General features: G+C 35.0%; 1 protein-coding gene across 1 annotated transcript in view; it reads left to right on the top strand.

Moving 5' to 3' along the window:
* Positions 1-671: 671 nt before the first annotated feature.
* The window catches only part of MTPN (myotrophin), a 45984-nt gene continuing 25828 nt past the window's right edge, over positions 672-20827 (top strand). Inside the window, exon 1 of the mRNA XM_069462761.1 lies at positions 672-995. Coding sequence (XP_069318862.1) covers positions 924-995 — 72 coding nt within the window. The 5' untranslated portion in view covers positions 672-923. The remainder of the gene's footprint in view (positions 996-20827) is intronic.

The following is a 20827-nucleotide window of genomic DNA, read 5'->3' as shown; positions in this document are numbered from 1 at the left end:
CTCCACAGAACATTATAATAGTATTAACACACTGAATTTACATGGTTGTTTTAAATGTTTAAGATTTCCTTGAGAGTAGAAATTGCTTTTCCATTGTTTTTTCCTATAATATATTCTCGGTGTCTAGCAGTCTGGCACGTAGTAGGAGTCCAGGAATACTGGATAGGATGGCAGAAGGAGGGAGAGACGGAAAGAGGAAGAGAAGGAAGGAAAGGAGGAAGGAAGGGAGGAAGGGAAAGGGTAAAGGAGGAAGGGAAGGGGGAGAAGAGGGATGGAAAGAAGAAAGAGAAACAGCGAACGAATTCAAATCAAACTCTCCTACTGGACATTTTTACAAGGTGAGCAAGATGCCCTCCAAGATCATGTTTTCCAAAAAGAAGTTTTTACTATTTATGGTAGTACAAAAACCTCCTAATCCCACCAGAAATAATAACTCTGCCTCCACTCGCTCTCTGCCCTTCCAGACCTCCCCTGGACCCTCGGCCTTCCTCTCGGCCCCGCCCACTCACCCCCAGCTCCTCCCCTCCATCCCTGCTTGGGCCTACCTAGCCACTGCGCCTGCGCACCAGTAGCCAGCCTCGGGCTGTAGGGGCGGGGTCCAAAGACCGACGTAGCGAGGAGAGGAAGAGGAAGAGGAAGTTGGGGGAGGGTCCTAGCGGGGAGTGAACCGGAAGCGTAAACGCTCCTGCTTCTCGGCCAGGCGGAACCTGCTCTGCTGGGCCCAGTAGCCGCAAAAGAACTTTCTTTCTCCCGCCCGAACGGTCGCTGCGGCCAACTGCCTCGCCCGCCTGGCAGCCTAACCCGCCTTCTCTTCTCTCCGGCTTTGCGCGGCCCTGTCTCCGTCTCGCCCGGCGGTATCCGCTTGCTGCTGCCACCGCCTCCTCGTCTTCTGCCCGGCCAACCGGCCTGCCCTGGCTGCAGTGATGTGCGACAAGGAGTTCATGTGGGCTCTGAAAAACGGAGACTTGGATGAAGTGAAGGATTATGTGGCCAAGGTAAGCGGGGATGAGTGGAGTGGGCGAGAGCACGGAGGTGGGATGCAGATGAGGCTGAGGAAGCTGATGGGAGCTGGACTGGCGGGGGTGGGGTGGGCGGGAGGAGAGACTTCCTGAATGGATGTGGCATCAGAGGAGAAGGGTGTCTAGACTGAAAGGTCGGTCCAGGTAGCTTGATAGCGTTCTGGGTCAGGTAACTGCTGTGTTGATAGTCAGGCTCTTCTTGCCTTCCTAACCCCTTGGGGGAGGGGAGGAGTGGTATCAGGCTCTTTGAGCGCCTTTTCTGAGAGCTGATCATTTGAGTTTGGCCCTCTTCTACACCAGATTACTTAAATCTTTCTTTGAATGAGGTAATTCTCCATCTTGGACTTGCCCATTACTGAATGAAGTTACCTAAGTAATTAGGATCAGAGGAACATGTCCTTTAACTTTGGGCCTGGTATGAATTTAAAGAATTCATTGACCGTGACAGAGTACCGAAAATAGCGATAGTTAAAATTCTGAAACTTGGTATCACTTCACTGTGAGTCTTAGCTTTGGGTGTGGCCTTTTTCCTCTCCCCTACCACAACAAATACATATTTGCTTCAAGTGGTAAGGTTGTCAACTGGCATCTGGGAGTGCTTAAGATGTCTTAGTTTTTAAACAAGCATGTTAACTTTAGTTACTTCATCCTTCTCTTTGATTCCATCTGAAATCTTACATGTGTAATAAATAGTAATGCAGTTTAGTCACAGTATATTTGGGGGTAAAGTCATGATAAAGAAAGCCAAACCAAACCTAAGGCCCGAAAATAAAACTGAATCCACATTCTGGCAGAGTGGGAAACTTAAAATTCCAAGCTAGCCTGCCTTTGGACGTGAAACTGTGCCTTGTGTAATTATGAAAACTTCCGTGTGATTTTAGTATGGTGGTAATCTAAAAAGAAGTCTTCCAAAACAAAAGTATAATTTTGTGACATAACCATGGAGGCATCTTGCTCACATTCTAAACCTGGTCTAGATTTTAATTTTTCAAAGGATATGACCACTGGTATGCTGCTTTGTTTTTGTTTCAAAGATCTGTGTTAGGAAGCAAGTAAGCAGAAGCACAGTTTCTTAAAATTTGCAGGATTGTGCAAGGCAAGCTGCTGGTGGTTTTTACTCTGTAATACCATTACAATTTAGACTTTTTGGATGCAGCTTATCTGCTTAGTTATTATTTGTAGTGGATTTTTAGGACAGGCTATCTTCTATTCACTGCTTTCTCAGCTGGTAGCAAACTGAAACCCTGACTTATTGACTGTTTCAATGTAAGGTTAAAGGGAAGATATTACGTGGTATACTTACCAGTGGTAGAGTACTGCAGTACTATGGAAGTGAGTGGGCTTTTTGTTTACCTGTCATGGTAGAACCTAGGTTATTTGATATACTTGAAATACAAAAAGTTGGTAAGTACTAACTGAACTTACAGCTACAAAAATAACACAGTTTATATAGTGTCTTCCTGATACATTATTTTATATCATCCTTGTGAGTCTTGTAAGTCCTATTATTAGTCCCATTTTACAAATTACTGAGATGTAGGGTCCTTAAGAATCCAAAGTTATAGAGATATTGAATGGTGAAGCAAGAACTAAACTGGTGGCTCCAACAGAAACTCTTTAACTGCTTCATGCAGTCTCTCTCAATCTAAGATATAACTGTGAAAGCATATAATACCAAGATTTCTAATAGGACATTCCCAAGGTCCTCATTGTGGCAGATAAATTGTGCACAAAGAATTCTCAATTACACAAAAATATTTATGTAGAAATAAGTGCCAGTAAAGGTGGATTAATTTATTTTCAGGTAGTTTTAAAATTAGGTCATTATATTCAGTTTGATTTTTTTGTCCCCTTGCTACTACCATTTTGCCTATTCTTCATTAACATAAAAAATGTGCACAAGAGGGAGGGTAGACATTCAAAGAAAGGCAAAGGGAAATACTGAGAAGTGATCTATCCAAAAAGATTTGACTGTAATGTAACCCTATGTACAGACCATTGAGCTTTTTCCTTTCTTAGTTTTTATTGAATAAGGTAGGCTTCTTAAGATATCTTCTACTTTGTTAATAAGAAATAGTAAGAAGACAAACAACAAAACTAGCATCCAGTTTTACTAACTGAGCTCCCTTATTGTGCCTCTTCAGACTCTCAGGTTCTTATCACATGGTTTCTTCTGCTCAGCAGCCATCCCTGCTTATTCATTTACTCACCTTTTTCATTCACCAATTTATGAACACTCATTATTGTCTGAGTTTATGTAATGTGCGTTTATCTGAGTAGGTATGTACTAAGAGAGTACTAAAAAAACATTTAGACTTGCCTAGTTTTCATTCTCAGAAATGAGAATCCTTTTAAAATACTCCCTTCAGTATTCCTGTATAGATCTCTCACATTGTTAACATAAGAATGTACTTATAAGACAAGCATTTTTAATATTTTCCCTTTTTAAATATTTTTTAAAATCCATAATTACACTTTTCTACCTGCTTCTGAATTCTCTATTGAATTTGAAGCGTGGATAGTCGTAAATTGTTGGTTTTAGGTGAGTTCTTGAACTCTGCCAAAAAGTCAATTCAGCGTTCTCAAACCACTGAAAATTGTATGTTTCTGAATGGAAAAGGCAGTATATAGAGAAAAATTACTGCATTAAATGTTCATCTATAACTTTAAAATGGTATCTCAAGCAATTTTAAAGTCTTTTGATGCTGTATTTTGGCTTCTTGACTGACCTAAGGACCACATTTAGTTAATTCATCCATTTTTATTGGGCATCTTTCAGGTCCCAAACACTTAACTAGGCCTGGAATGATAGTAAAAGAAGTTGGACACAATGCCCAGGAAACTTAAGCATCCATATTTAGCCTACCTATGTGAAAAACTTTCAGACCTTTAAAGTAGTATGCAAATTATAAATAACATCTCACTTTCATAAAATGCAGTTGTCCAGTTGGAAAACAAGTGAAAGCCAGAAAGTAAAAGTGTTCGTGAGCAGTTATATATAGCAGATATTCGTAGCCCCATTTTTGATCTATATGCTTCCTGTAGGTGACATTATTTTTGCCTTTGTCTTCCATTTCTGCCTTTATGTTAATTTCTCCCATTGGAGTTAATTCTGGCCTTAACCTGAGCTCCTCCAGACAGCTTAATGGATAGCTCTGTTGAGACAAATTCCAAATTGAGCTATTTTCCTCTCAAAAACTATTGCTATTCTTACTGTCTCCATTTTGACTAATGACATCATGGTCCAGCCATTTGCCAAAACCAGAAATTGGGAAATTTTCCTAGATCTGTGAGGGTCACTAAGACTACCTTCTTGGTCTCTCTCATCCATTCTTTATTCTCCACTCTTATCACCACTACTTTAGATTAGCTGCTACTTCTTTCCAGTCTGGACTATATTTTCCTTGACAATGATCTCCCCCTTCCTGGTTAATTTACACAGATTAGGTGGAAGGATCTCTCTATAATATGAATGTAAGCATGTTATCTTTTTCAGCCAACCTCCTTCACTGCTCTTAAAATATCTCTGTGATTCCTCCTTACTTATTTAAAAAGGGCCAACTCCTCCTCAGTATGGCGAACTAGGCCATTCTGATCTCGTCCATCCTGCCTTTCTAAATTTGCCTCGCTGCAAGCACTCTGCTCCAGACCCTGCCATGCTGTTTTACTTTACATGTGCCCTTCTGGCCTCCTTGATCACATCTGCTCACCTAAATCCCTAACTCCCAACCTAGTGAATTTCTCTTTATCATCTTAGGGTAAATATCACCTCTTCCAGAAAAACATTCTGATTTCAAGTGAAGCGCTGCTTCTTTTAATGTTTCACTTATCAAATTGCTGTGACTTTGTTTACATGTCTGTCTTCATTAGGCTCGAGCTTCAAGAGGGTAGATACTATATTCTTTTTTATCTTTGTATCTCCAGTATAGTGAGAGCCAAGGAATTTCATACATTAAAAGCATACATTCCTGGTAAGGAATTCTTTTTATTCTTAACTTAGCTATAATTTCAACATACTTCATTAGTTATATAATAATAACCATTTGTAGTTTATAACAATTTAGAAATAATTAGCATAGAGGCAAACATCTTTGTAAATTTAAATTCTCAGGTATATCTGTAAAAGAGACCGATTGCTTGTGGAAACTGTTTTGTGTTCATGGTCACACATAATCTTACCTTAACAATTTGTATTTCTAATTGTGATCCTGCACAGTCCAGAAAAAGTTAAATTGTCTCTTTGCCTTAGGAAGAAACAAAAATAACTAAATTATTGAGATTTCTATTCAGAATGATGTAAATTAAATAACACTTTAAAAAAAGATTATGTTCATAAAACTTTATGTATTTGAGCATTGCAGTATATAGGTATTATTTCATTATCAACATTAAGCCATGAGCATTGTTAATAATGTTAGTCTCATTTTAGAAATTTTAGAGGCAAAGATTAAATAACTTGCCCAAGATCACAAAGTTCTCGAGTAACGAACCTGAGATTTGACTCTAGTTCCTTGGATTCTAAAGAGCTTCAAAGTTCCTTGCTATTTAACTACTTCACCGTACTCTTGACCTCCATTTCTCAGTAATACAAGATAACTTGGTGGGGGGGAGGAGGATACTACATTATTGAGTATGTAAGTGTTTAAAATAATCACAGCAGGGTGGTAATTATCCATTGAGACTACTTAGAGGTGAGCTTTGTGGTAGATTTTGAGAATCCAGCACTCTTACAGCTGAATGCTTTTGAGTTGTATTGATATGCAGCCCCTTATAATCTCCAGCAGGTCTGATATATGTACTCTTGTTTACATGTGCTTCTGTTTCACTTGCTGTGAAATAGAAGCCTGGTCTCTAACTTCCCTTTCTCTGTGGTTTCCTTTCCCTCTCCAACCCCCATTCTAATTACATCTGCCTTTGACACTCTAATAGGTTTGAAAAGCAACAATTGTGTACCACGTGAGAGGATAGGATCTCTTGAACCTGAGAAAGGTATCAACTCTAGGCTTTAGAAATTGTAAGACTTATTGAGGTCACTTTTCACCTTCCTAATAAATTAGCCAATTTAAAAGAGGCCCTGATTCAATCTATCTTGTATTTATTAGTTTTAGACAGCTTCCTTTTTTTTTTTCTTTTTTAAATTATCAATTTCTTTCTTATAAAAATGTATCGCTATGTGTTGCCCTTTCTACAGCAGGGTTCAATACCCATTCAGAAAGCAAATATCAGCTTATATAAGATATAAATGCCCTCAGTAGATACGAAAAGTTTAATATAGATACTTTTCTTTATAAATATGCTTTTAGTCTTCTTTCTTTAAATGTAAAATGAAGATCTTTTTTTACATTGCAACGTAAGTGTTCATTCATATATCCATAGGCTATGTAAAATATTTTGTTTTGAAATTTTAAACATTTTCCTTCCATTGGTGGAAATAATTAAAAGTTTAATGAATTAAAGCTGATTTAATTTATAAAAAATAATGTGTGCTTATCATTTTAAAATATAAAACTGTGCTGAATAGAATAAACTAAAACAAGATATCTCATTGCCTAGTCCCACTACCTAGGTGGTTTCTTTCTTTAAAATATAAAATTTATTAGGTATTCTTAACATAAAAAAGTACAACCAAGACAAAAGTTGGCCTTAAATTCTGCTTAGATAGCTGCTATTAGCTTTTAAGAAAGTAAAATTAAATTAATTTAGGTGTAGATTTAAAAATCCACCAGAACTGAAAGGTAAAGGATTCCCCTTCCCAATTCTTGTGAACAAAGTTTGCCATCATTAACAAGTTCATGTAATTAATTTCAGAAAAACATTGGAAATTCACTTAACTCTTTCCCCACTTAAAAAAACCTTTTGCACTTTGCTTTTGACATTGAAATTTATTCATTCTCCTCCTTTCAAATGGTGCACAATATTCTATTTTATGGATATTTGTTTAATAGTCCTCTATGATAAACATTTTGTTTCCAGTTTATTTTTGCAATTAAACATTATAGTGATCACGTTTGTATGTATACCTTGACAACTTCTGAGAATATATCTGCATTACCCTGCAGATGAGTTTCTTTCACTGAGGCACACATTGGCAATGCCTGAGATAGATTGTTTCCTCACGCTGTTGACAGCACTGGACATCATCAGACTTTAGTTTTTGCCATTTGTATGGGTGAAGAATGATAATGTTGCTTCAATTTGCATTTCTTTAATGAGAAGGTGGAACATTTTATCAGAATTTTATTAGGCCCTGTATTCTTTTCCCCAAATTATATCTTTTATTCATTTTTCTATTAGGTAGTTGGTCTGCTGCTTATTGATTTGTGTGAACTCTTTATAAATAAAGGAAATTAGTTTTTTTATCATATGTTTTACAAATATTTTTCCCAGTTTGTCTCGACGTCATTTATTTTGTTGTTTTACAATGGTCTTTATTTTTTATGTTGTTATATATTAATATATCGTTTTTTTTCTCCCTTTTGTTACTTGGATTTTGTATCCTGTTTATAAAGACCTGTTTATTTTCCTCTATAAAATTATAATTAAATTTGCTCTTCTAGTACTATTTTTTAACAGTTACTATACCATTCACTTAATTCTTCTTTACTAATAATTGGAACTGTTATCTTTATCATAAGCAGATTTCTTGTCCTTTTTCTATCCATACTAAACTAGTTTAATGATTTGCGTTTTCACAGTATGTTTTAGCACAGGGGAGAGCCACTTTTCCTGTAATATTTTCTTTAGAAATTTTGGAGGTAGTTCCTTTAAAGTTTTTTCTTTTTTTCTAAAATCTCAGGAAAAATACAAGGATGATTTGAACCTATCTCACATTTAACCTTATGCTTAATAAGAATTAAACATTTTTTTTCCTGGAATGTTGAGGTCATATGATCTGAAGAACATAATAGTTTAGCTTTTAATTCTTTATGAAGTATCTTAAGATAGAAACATATGGTGCAATATGGGAATATGCTATATCAAAGTATCTGAATCAGAGAAATTGTGTTTAGGTAAATCACAGCAGAATTGATAATTAATAGTTACTTTATGGTATTACATCAAAAGCCACCTTGTAATAAGAAATATGGCTGAAAGTAATTTTTTTGCAACTGTATCTTTACTATATAAATGGTTCTGATAAGCTTGGAAGCTTGAATTTTTTTTTTTTTATTCCACAGAAAGCAACAAGAGTAGAGAGGAGCTGTGATTACTGAAAACAATGAGAAAAGGGACTACAACATAAGAAGCTGACCCAAGAAATTGAAGGGCAAAGAGTCATATTTACCTTAAAGTGCCAGAGGCCTGGACAATGATTAATATATATATAAGTGTAACCTTGAGCTTAGAGAAAAGTTTAAATTTCACTACTTTTCTCTTATTTAAAAAGTCAGAGACATGTACGGTATATTTTAGGAAGATTTCTATTTAACATATATAAAATAGTGAACATTTTGATACTTAGATCTAAACTAAGTATCTGAAAAACACTGAAAAATTTAAATGCCAAAAAAAAGATTGTAGATAATAAACACTTTACCCATAGTGCAATAGATGCTCATTATAGCATTGTCCTTTGGGAATTTGGAATTGCATTATTGGTGAAACCATAGTGTAGAGGCTAAACATGTAGATGCTTTGGAATTAGATCTAGTTTTGGTCTTCTTAGTAAAATAGATCACTTTGGGTGAGTTAATCACTCACAACTTGATTTTTTTTAATTGGTAAAAATGGGAATGGTTATAATACCTACTTAATATGTATAAACTGTACCATTGTGCCTGCCATATAGTGAGTGCCAATAAATGTTATTACTAATAATCATTAATTTGCTTAGAAGTGAACTTAAAGATCATCAAGTCCAACTGCTTTTTTTCATAGATGAAAAAAATTAGTTGTTGAAGGACTTGACCAGGATCGTATTGCTAATTGAGATTAGGACTTAAATTCAGTTGTACTGAACCTGAACAGATACTTTTTTCACTACATCATTGTGTTTCCTAATCAAGTGCCTTATGCTAGCTGTTACCTCTAATGGAATATTCTTTTTTTGCCCCACTCCATCTGCTTGGTAAATTTCCACTTATTTTTAAAGTTTTGTGTTCTTGTCTGTTTTATTCTGCATAGCATTCCCTGACTGCTTGTGTGGATTATCCCTCATTGGAAATATCCAATATAGAGCTTTCTTACTCTGTTTATACTCTGTAGTAGAGTTTCTTAAACATGAGGGCTTACGGGCTTCTGACTTTACTGACAAGTCACTTGACTTGAATTTGAAAAACAGTGGCTGACAACCTCAAATCTTGGTCTGTGGGATATGTCTTTTAAGTTTTGAACATTCAAAAAAAAGTGTTGTCTTAATGACTGGTTAAAAAAACAACAAAGGTACCTTTATCCATATCGAGCAGTTATTACCATTTAGATATTTGAATAATGCCTCTCAAACTTGAGAACTCATAGGCTCCCCACCTCCCCCAAAAATATTTCTGTAGATCTTATTTAAGATACAATGTTTATAGTGGAGCATTTGGTTTCTGGTGGGGAGTTGTAGCATGTGATGTCCTTTCCTGTGCTTGAGGAGTTCCCTACTATTCATTGTGAATCTTGATGAAATGTAAGTCCTGGTGCCTACCACAATAAAAGCCAAAAAAGACAAATAAATTGCTTTCTCCTGCCCACATGGGAAATGGGCTCATAACCCAAATATGATTAATTGGATGCTTCTGTCTGGAGCTGATACAAAGACTCAGACATGGTAAAAGGTTGTAGTGGCAGCCATGAAACATCCAATTTCCAAAAACAGCAGAAGTAGTAATGTGCCAGTTGTGGCATCTCTTCTGTGCCCAGGTGGTTCTTGTGACAGATTTTGATTTTACAGACGTTCCCCAACTTACAACGGTTCGACTTAAAATTTTTCAACTTTATGATGCGAAAGCAATATGCTTGTAGTAGAAACCATACTTTGAATTTTGAATTTTGATCTTTTGCTGGGCTACCAATATGCAATGTGATACTCTGTACGCAGGGAGCCACAGCTCCCAGTCAGCTTCACAATCATTAGGGTAAACCACCTGCCCATTTACTGAGCTTGGTTATGCAATCTTCCCAGCAGTTCTGGAGCTACTTTCAATATGTTTAATGTGTGAACATTTCTATTAATCAGCCTGAATTGGTTTCTGTTGCTTAAAATTAAGAATTAATGTGTTAACATTTCTATTAATCAGTCTGAACTGGTTTTTCTTGCTTAAAATTAAGAACCCCATATTAATTTTTACCTCCTGATCATCCTTGTTGTGCTGTATATGGGTTCGTTGAAGATAAAAATTATCTTTGTATTCTCAGTAATTATCACATTGCTCTTTATCTTCCATACATGTTAAATTAAATTTGTGTTGAATTGGTATTTGCAGAAACTAGCCGTTCCTTTGTTATTTTCTAAGTTGATTTACCATATACTTCTTTGTAACAGATGTTCTTAGTGTAAATGGTGTTCTTTCCTCTCTTAGCAATAGTTGTTTTCAAACTCTTTGTTGTTTTAACTCAATGAAGTCTGTCCAATTTTCCACACTATTGTAGTGACGATAGTTGTATTAATATAACACCAAGTTCTGCTTGTGGCCTCTCATGACCATCATTTTAGAATTTCAATTAAGAATTGAATTTTACAGTATGGTTTTACAAGAGGAAAGACAGTGTTTGTGCTTGTCCCCTTGTGAAAAAATAAAAATCATCAGTGCTTTTTCATTGCTATTAATAAATATTAAAACCTATACTTAATGCCACATTAATTATAACTATAAAAGCATGTGGACCCTCAAACCAATAAAATTGAAAGCTTTCTGGCTACAAACTAGGTCCTTTGAAAACATTCTTTGTTGTTTATTATTTTGAAGCTCTCTGTGAGAGAGTAATCATACTTTCACTTTGGATTTCAGTAGATCTGGGTTTGATTCCGAACCCTACCACTTGTTATCCTTGACCAAGTTATTTAATTTCATCAAACCTTACTGGCCTCGGTGGCTCACACCTGTAGTCTCAGTTACTTAGGAGGCTGAGGCAGGAGGATCACTTGAGCTCAGGAGTATGAGGCTGCAGTGAACTGTGCTCATACCAAAAAACCTCAGCTTTCTCATCTGTAAATGGGGATTATAATGGTACTTAATTCATGTTCTGTTCAAGCTTTAAAAGAAATAGCAAATGTAAAATTCACAAAACAACACTTCACACATGGTGACTCTATAGTAAGTCTTTGCTATTTATGGTATTGTCTGTGTAGGTCCTTTCCTAAGAGGAGGCTTAGAGAGACCAAGGCTTTATAGCAGGGGGTGGCAAACATTTTTTGTTGAGGGATATTTGGTAAATATTTTAGGCCTTGGCAGTCACACAGTCTCTATTACAACTTCATCTTTGCTGTTGTGCAAAAGCAGCCATAGATGATATGTAAATGAAGGAGTATATCCGAGTTCCAGTAAAACATTATTTACAAAAACAGGCAGCAGGCTGGATTTGGCCCATGAGCCATAGGTTGTTCACCCCTGCGTTAATACTGAAGTTAGAAAAACTAATTCATCTAGTAAACTAAATTTCACTTCTTTCTCCTCAAGTTTTTTAAGTTCTAAAAAAAATTAAGATGTATGATAAAATATAAAACTTACTTTGGGGATCAGCTTTTCCAAAAATGATTGATAGTTGTTGAACTGGGAACGCAAGGCATAGAAAGCCACATGTGGATAGATAAAAGAGAAAGAGAGGTTGAATGAAATTCTCTAAAAGAAAAAGCATAGAATCTCTATAGTACATTTGAACCTTCAGCAAGAGGCCTAGAATTATTTTAAAACTGAGGAATCATTGCTGGTAAACGTACAAACAGAAACTAATTTAGATCCTTAAGCTGAAAGGAGATTCCACAAAATCTTTTCTATGGTCAGAGGTCATCCTTTACCAAAAATGTTCCAGAATTCACTCCCCAACCTTAGTGCCTGTCCCGTGACCTGGCTTGATTTTCCAGCTCCAGAAGTGAAAGAGAAGGCTAGTTAGCAGTTTTCAGCAGTTCATTCATAATTCATTCAGCAAATATCATTCGAGCACCTACAGTGCCAGCCACTAAGGATGAGTTTTCTTTGGTAGCTTCAGTTAAAAGGGTGCACAGGACAAACAACAAATAGGATAGCGGTATGGGTTCTGAATAAATTATTTCCCTTATTTAATACATGAAATATGGATAAAACTTATAAAGCAGCTATACCCTGTGTTAAGTAAAGTCATATTTGTTTACAATATAGAGGAGAATCAGCACTGTAGAACATCAAAGTCAAAATCAAAGATAATGGGTACAGAATGCCTTCTCTGAGTACTTACTCTATTCCAGGTATATTCTACAAAATAAATTAATATACATATAGATATATATATTATTCAGCCCTCACAACTACCCAAGGAGGCCTTATCCCCATTTTATAGTTAGAGAAATGGAAATTAAGTAACTTGCCTGAGATTCCACAGCTAGTACGTGGAAGGACAAAATTTGAACTCTGATCTGACTCATTCTAAAAGAGTATTCCCATTCCTTTTCCATCATTTTGCATTGAAACATTTTAGAACTACAAATGAAATACATAGATGGAAAAAATTGAAAATGGAGTACTCCAGTATATAAAGCATTAAGATGGAACCAGCAAAAGATAGGGAGGAGCATACAAGTTTGAACTAATAAATAGAAGTAGAAATTTTCAGAACTGAAGGAAGACCCAAGGTTGTGAGGGTGCCCATACTTCTATGCACAATTAGTAAACACAAATGAAGAGCAAGACACATACTAGCTAAAATGTTTTAAGAGAGTAAAATCAAGGTAGCTTTAGATTTTTTTTCTGATAGTACTAGAAAACAATGAAACAAGCAGTTCTGCCAGGACTAAGAGATATGAAAAATGTTTCTGTTCAAGTTGTCATTTGTGTATAATGACAACAGAAAAATAATCCTAAAAAAATTTGTATTCTTCTTCCCACTCAATAAAATTTCTACAGATAACATACCTTGAAACTCTAGGTATTAAATTTTTCTCTTTCCCTATCTCTTTCTCCCCTCTCGTTACCTCTTTTCTTTCCTTTCTCCCTTCTTTTCTTCCTCCCCTCCCCATCTTGGGTTTATTTACAAATACAGCTTTTTATAATATAAACCATTGGATCAGGATACTAGATAATTTCTCAGGCTACATAAGATTTTAGGGATAAATTTCAATGTGGAGCCATGAACTAACACCTTATAAATGAAGCTACTTTTTGATTATGTCAGTTTTTTTTCCAAATTGAGATAGTACCGTAATGTTTTAAATGGATTTTCTTAATTTTGGTAGTCTTTCTTTAAATAAATACATGCATTTTGTTATTAAAATTTAAATTTTATACCACAAGTAAAAGTTTTTTAAAAATACTTCTCTATTTTCCATTAGAAAATGTCTGTGTGACTAACTTCCTTTAAACCTTCCAAAGAAGAAAAATAAAGTGTGTACTTAGTAAGTAAATCAGCTGTATAAAACTGAAGTTTCTATGATTTAAATGACTGAAATAATCATTTTGAATAAAAAAATGCGTAAGTTAAAGTTGCCAAGTAAATGTATAGGTGGAGGAATGAATATACTGTAAGATTTAGGGCCTTAAGCATTAAAGTCCCTAAATCTCATCGGCTTCCATTTAAAACCCCTTTTTTTAAATACGAAAAGTAGATGCTTAATGCTTTTTATTAGTGAAAAATACTTGGCAAGAGTTATACATTTCAATGGTTAATAGGTGCAAAAATATAGATAGAATGAAAAATATGACTATAATCAACAACAAGTTAGGGTATACTTCAGAATAACTACAAGTAGAATTGGCATGTTCTTAACACAAAGAAATGGTAAATGCCTGAGGTGATGGATACTCCAGTTACCCTGATTTGATTAATTCACATTATATACCCATATCAAAACATCCCATGTATCCTATAAAGATATACAACTATTATGTACCCATAATTATTTTTTAAAAAGTAATGCATTTCATATGCACTTAAAATTTTTTGTAGTTCAATTTTATTTCTTTGACTTCCATGAGTTCTGTGTAAACTGAGAAGTAAGTGAATGAAAACAAGCCTGTCATTTGAATGTATACTTCTAGAATCATGACTAGTCCTAGGTGAAGAATCCCAGAGTTATGTGTACAACTGTGTTAAAAACACAGGACTAGGTTTTATTGTGTAGTTTTCTTCCATAGCAAGATATATGTGTTTTGTTTTTTACTGTGAACAATATTTTTGGTAGGATTCTCAGCCATCACTACCAACCATTGAAGTATACCTTTTAGTAATTTGTCAGTGAAAATGCTCCTCATTAGAGACATGTCCTAGGTCAGCGGTCCCCAGCCTTTTTGGTACCAGAAACCAGTTTCATGGAAGATAATTTTTCCACAGTAGTGGGGCGGGTTGGGGGTTTGGGGGATGAGCTCTGCAGTCCCCTGGTCCCCTGGATGAGCTCTCCTGGTCCCTAACAGTCGGTCTGTAGTCTACGGCCCAGAGGTTGGGGACTGCAGTCCTAGGTGACTGATCTGTTAGATTGTAGAAGGTGATCACTTTGGTCAGGGTCAGCTTGTAACATTAAAAGTTTGATGCATTTGGGAGGGTGATATCAGTAAGAAAGTTTGATGCATTTGTTGTTAATTTTTAGAAAATATGTTGAGTAAAAGCAGATTGATTCTATGCTTCCCGGACCTTCTTTCTTCTTTCTGTTGTTACCTTTTTTGTTTGCTTTGCCCCTCAGTGGTAGATTTTACATTTGAACCCATTGCTACATAGTAATTTATAATTCTGGTCTTGTTTTACACACTAATCACTATTGTCTCCAGTGCGGTAATAAATATGATTCTTTTTTGCAAAATTATATCCTAAGATAAGGACTTGTAACCTGGGGCTGGCGGGAGGTTAGGAGGAGAACAGAGGAAGAGTGGGGAGAGGTAGGAAAGGAGAGAGACCATGATATTCATCTCAAAGGGATCTGTAATTTTAAAAATATTAAACACTGCAGTCTTAAGCAATTCTGAATTCTAAGTAGGGACAGGTTGGGGACATGGCTAAACTGTATAGAATTTGGTAAATTTAATAGTTTTGCTACTTTCTACTGTCAGCCAAATGTCCAGTATTAATTTACATGCTGTGCTACAAACTGGTCACACATATACTAATTTGGTTTACTATTTGTTACATAGCTGTTACATAGCTTTTGGTGACACTGGTCCCTTGTGACAGTACACTATGTACTTAGGCCTTAGAACTCAGTTGCAGTAATGTGTACATATCTTAGAGGTCAAAGGAATAGAATTGTTTCTTTTCGCCTGAAAAAAGGCCTAAAAAAAGTTGTCAGCAGGAATCAGGTGGCCATTTTATGTAGAAATTCTTTATTTCGATAGAAATGAAGAATGCTATTTCATTTTAATGTTTATTATTCAAATGAATCTAATGCTGTGTAATAGAGGCCTGTAAGAAGTACCGAATCTAGTAAATAATCTCCACCAAACCACACATTTGAGATGCATATAAAAGATTTTGCTGTTCAAGAGGAAATCTAAAACTATTAAAAATATACCACATATTTGTTAATATGTTTATATTCCATATTAAAACCAGTTAAGAGAGTAGGAGAGGCAAAGATTGAAAAAAGCCAGTATTATTTCGTATTAATTTAACTACATCACAAAAACTAACTTGGTTTTCTGCATTTTTGGTTCTGTCTGTAAGTAATCTTCTTGCCTTTAATATAATACCTTAATTTTAACCTTTATTTTCAAAATAGTCTGTAATTCTAGTATTGAGTTCCTCTTTGTTCCATCAGCAATTTAGGCCATTTAGTATTGGTTTAGTGGTGTGTGTGTGTGTGTGTGTGTGTGTGTGTGTGGTGTTATTTTTGTTCATTCAGTTGTTTTCTTCTATTTTGTGTGTGCTAGAGCTTATGGTATTAGTTTTGCTTTATTGCTTTGGGATTAAAGAATGGATTCTATAAGTTTTTAAGCTTTAGAATGTATTGAGGTTTTCTTTGGTCTCTTATAATCAAGTTTTGTTAATATTCAGTGGAAGTAGAAGGTACAGTTTCCATAGAGTACAAAGTTTAATATACATTAATTCAATCTCATTTATCATTAATCATGCCTGCTATGTCCTTACCTACCAAAGACTGAAATTATTATGGTAGTCTGTCACTACAATGCTGTTTTTTTCAGTTGTTTTCTTGCTATTCATTTAAAAGAGTCATGACTAGCTTATACATTTTTAAATGTAAAATAAACATCTCTTTTCCATTTACTTTTGTATACATTGAATTCTACCTTATTACTCATCCTAGTTTTTTGGATTTATGTGCCTGATATATTTTTGTCCATTTTTGAAATTTTTTTTATATTTTCTTGTATCATTCTGCTTTTAGTTGTCTCTCAATAGCAGTTTCTGGTTGGAAATTTGTTTAGTCTTTGTCGTTTAACAAAATTCAAGATTCATTCTTTACCTTTAAATTGACAGTTAAAAGCTGAGTGTGGTGGCATGCATCTGTTGTCCCAGCTACTGGAGAGGCTGAGGTAGAAGGATTGCGTGAGCACAGGAGTTTGAAACCAGTCTGAGCAAGATAGCAAGACCGCTGTCTCTTAAAAAAAATCTATTGTCATAACTGATAAATTTAAGCTTTCTGTTTTTTAGGCCTTGAATTTACTGTCTTTAGACTTACTTTCTTTTTGCCTTTTTTTCTTTTAGCCATAGGGACTTATTTTATTGCCTTCTTTTTCTTCCAGGACTGACTAGAAAGGTATATATCTTTTTTTAGTTCTCCTGGAACTTAAATTTCATCAAAAAACAAGTTTGAGTCTAAATTTTGCTAAGTCAACAAATAAGTGGTAGCTTTTGGTTTGTTTTAGTTTTTCAAAATGAAAATACCTGTTTTGCTTTCATTGATTATAAGAGTAATACATGCCCATTTTTTTAAAATGTAAATATCATGGAAATTCAGAAAGTGAGAGTATTCTCATAATCCTCTTCTCTAAGGATGTCTGCTAATAAATTTGTTATGTATATTATGTATATTCTATGAGATTTATGATTATATATAAGCATATACTCTTCTAAGTTTTAAAGTAAAGGTGTTCTTACTGTTCATCATTATCTGTAACCTGCTTTATTCACTTGATAACATGGTCATCTTCCCACGTCAACAATACAGAGCACAAGCAAGTTGCCTTCTCTGGACCTCAGTTTCCTTATACCAGAATAGGAATACTAGCCTCAAAGTTTTGTGGTAGTTAAGTGTATGAATGCCTGTAAGGACTTGTAACATTGTCTGGCACATGCTAAGCATTCAAGGAGTGTAAGCTATTTTCATTTTCATTTTACATGATATGCCATCATTTATTTAACAAGCTTCCCATTTGCAACATTTGGTTGTGAACCTGTCACTTGATGAGGTTTTTTATTTCCCCACCTACCTTCTATTTATTTTATATAAATGTGGGATTGTATATACTTGTTAAATTGTATATCTTCTCTTTCAGACTTGTTTTTGACATCTACATCTAGTTTTTAACCATATGTACTTAAAGTAAGGGCTTAATTGGCTTTACTGTTCATCATCAATTCTTTTATACCAAACTCTAGGACACAGTTGTATCCTAATTCTGAATATATTTCTTTCGTTTCACTAGAGCAAGAGTTCCTAAAGTATTATGGAACTCTGGGGATACTTGACACCTTTTCAAGAAGTCTATGAAGTCAAAACTATTTTTGTAATAATATTAAGATTTATTTGCGCTTTTCAAAGTGTGATGACACTTTTACTGATGTGCCATAAGCAAAGCTGAGTAAAACTGCTGCATGAATCAAGGCATTGGCACCAAACTAGTCATTGTGAACTTTACCACCACTCATGCACAGTGAAAAGAAAAATGCCAGTTACATTTATGAATGCCCTTGATGAAGCAGTAAAAGTGCACTCTTATTAAATCTCAATTATGAAATGTACTTTTTTAATATTCCATGTGAGGCAGTGAAAACTGCTCATAAAGCACTTCTACAGTTGTTGTAGTTGTGACCTGAACTAGCTGCTTTTCTCATAGGGGACATCATTTTTATTTGAAAAAACAACTGAAAGATTATAAATTTGGTTATTTAGGCTGGGCACAGTGGCTCACGCCTGTAATCCTAGCACTCTAGGAGGCCGAGGCAGGTGGATCGTTGGAGCTCAGGAGTTCGAGACCAGCCTGAGCAAGAGCGAGACCCCATCTCTACTAAAAATAGAAATTAGCTGGACAACTAAAAATATATATATAGAAAAAACTTAGCCAGGCATGGTGGTGCACGCCTGTAGTCCCAGCTACTCGTGAAGCTGAGGCAAGAGGATTGCTTGAATCCAGGAGTTTGAGGTGGCTGTGAGCTAGACTGACGCCATGGCACTCTAGCCTGAGCAATAGAGTGAGACTCTGTCTCCAAAAAAAAAAAAAAATTTGGTTATTTAGACTTGGATATTTGGCAGACATTTTCTTGAAAATGAATTGATTCTCAGTTTAAGGAAAAACAGTTAATAGTTTTTATTGCCAATGGTAAAAATTCAAGAGAAAATTTGAATTTTGAAACACTTATATCCGCCATTTTGAGCTTGAGGCTTTCCAGTGCTTAACGATTTTTGATAATGTTGAAAGTGATATTAATGAATTTTTTGATACTGTATAAAGAAATTTGGCAGTGTTTTGGAAAAATCTATGTAACTTGGCAAACCAATATTTTCTAAGTGACTGATGTTATAAAGTCATGCATGAATAAAAGATCCATTTAAAATGTAAGACAGACTGATGGATTTTAATATAACAGAATATAAAGTTCATTGACATAGTTTCAGATTCCACATTGCAAATAACCTTTAATAAACTATTTGTTGAGTTTTAGTGTAGTATCAGAGAAGAATATTCATAATTAACTGAAAAGGCTGTTAAAAACTCTTTTTACTTTTTCAGCTACATTATTTGTGGGAGGCAAAATTTTCTTCATGTATTTCAGCCAAGAAAACAGATTGAATGTGTAAATAGATATGAAAATCCAGCTACCTTCTGTTAAAACAAACATCTGAAGGTTTGCAAAAAATGTAATATAGTGCTACTCTTTTCACTTTTTTTAAAATACCATTTTTTATTTTTAATATTCTCATTTATGTTAACGTGTAATGTGTTTCTTTTTGCTATTTCTAAATTAATGAACATTTAGGTTTTCCACCCTAATTTCTAATTTGATACATATCAATAGATATAACCTATATAAACAAAAACCTTTGGGATCCTGAGATCAAAATGTTGGAGAACTGCTGCGCTAGAAGTCTTGATGTACTTCTCCCCAGTTTTCCCTACCCTCAAAGGGAGCATGAGTGGTGTATATTTTCTGATTTACTGATACCTAAGACTGCCTTTACACATGAATATTGATTTGCTGTTGGTGTGGTACGTGCTTGAATCATAACTTACTCTCTCCAAACTGTAGATCAGAGATTCTCAACCTTCTGCCTACCCCCAACATATTGAATGAATACCTCACACATCTCCCATTTGTATTAGTGTTAATAGCTCTCCTCAGGAGACTACACATGATCCCCAAACCCTCTCCAAATATCATTACTGTAGATAGCTTGTAGTCCTCTGAAATTCAGTGATGTAGGGAGGTCAGAAAGTTGAGAGAAGTCTAACTTAATTTTTTTTGGTGTTGATGTGTTTTTGACTTTTTTATTTTTTGGGTTTTTTTTTCCCCCCTTAATCCTTATGAAACAGAATGCATAACTGTACTAATTTGGGAGGGAGGAATCTACTAAATTTTTGCCTGTAATACAGTGAGCTCTTAGAATCTGCAGGCTTAGGTCTTTCTTGAGCTCAAAAATTTTGTTTTTATAACTCTCTGTTCCCATTGTTCTGGTTATATATTATTTATAGGTTAGAACTTTATACTCTTTATGCTAAGCATTTTTTTAAAAAAGCATTTTTACTTCTTTGTTTATCACCTCAGTATTCTGGGAGAATTTCTTAAGCTTGTTCTCAATGGTTTAATTGAATTCTCTTAATTTTTGCGTAGTGTTTCTCAACTCTAACTGGTTTTGATGTAAATTTTAATTTTGTAATTGCAGTTTTAATTTCCTTGCTATATCTCACTTTCTCAGCAGCTCACTTTTTCTATCAGCCTGCAGCTCACTTTGTTTACTTTGAATGTTTACCTGTTCTCTTTAAGATATACATCCTTTTTCATAGAGACCATGTCTTTTGGATTCCATTTTGATTACTCTGTAGATGTTTTCTAAAGTTAAGTTTCTTATATGAAATCATTTCAGCGGTATATTCATCCTTAGAGTTCAATGTAAAATTTCTTTTCTTTTGTCATACATACCCCCATATTGGTTTTCTTCTGTTACTTATCCTTTAAAGGGGAGATGCTATCCAGATTTGGAGTGTTCCAACAGTTAAGACGTGAGGGTTGCCCCTGACCACACTTACAATCTGCATATATACTAGAAGAATCCTAGGGCTGGTGGCTTTGGTGTCCTGATGTGAGATCTTTTATATAATATTTTCTACTTATTAGTTCTAAGACATGTCTTCATTACATTGTTAAAAATATGAAATCATGAAGACTGGAAAAGAGAATCTTTTTTTAAAAGAAAATAATGTTAGACTCAGCTCAAGCTTTTTCTCTTCTTGATAGCTTTACCAGACCCTTCCCAGGCTGAGCTAGGTCTCTTTTTCTCTTTTCCCAAAGCAGACTTATAGCCTGTATTG

Source organism: Eulemur rufifrons, chromosome 29, assembly GCF_041146395.1.
Source record: "Eulemur rufifrons isolate Redbay chromosome 29, OSU_ERuf_1, whole genome shotgun sequence".
In the NCBI taxonomy this organism is placed as follows: Eukaryota; Metazoa; Chordata; class Mammalia; order Primates; family Lemuridae; genus Eulemur; species Eulemur rufifrons.
The sequence above is the reverse complement of the archived record's forward strand: the minus strand, read 5'-3'. Positions and strand labels throughout refer to the sequence as shown.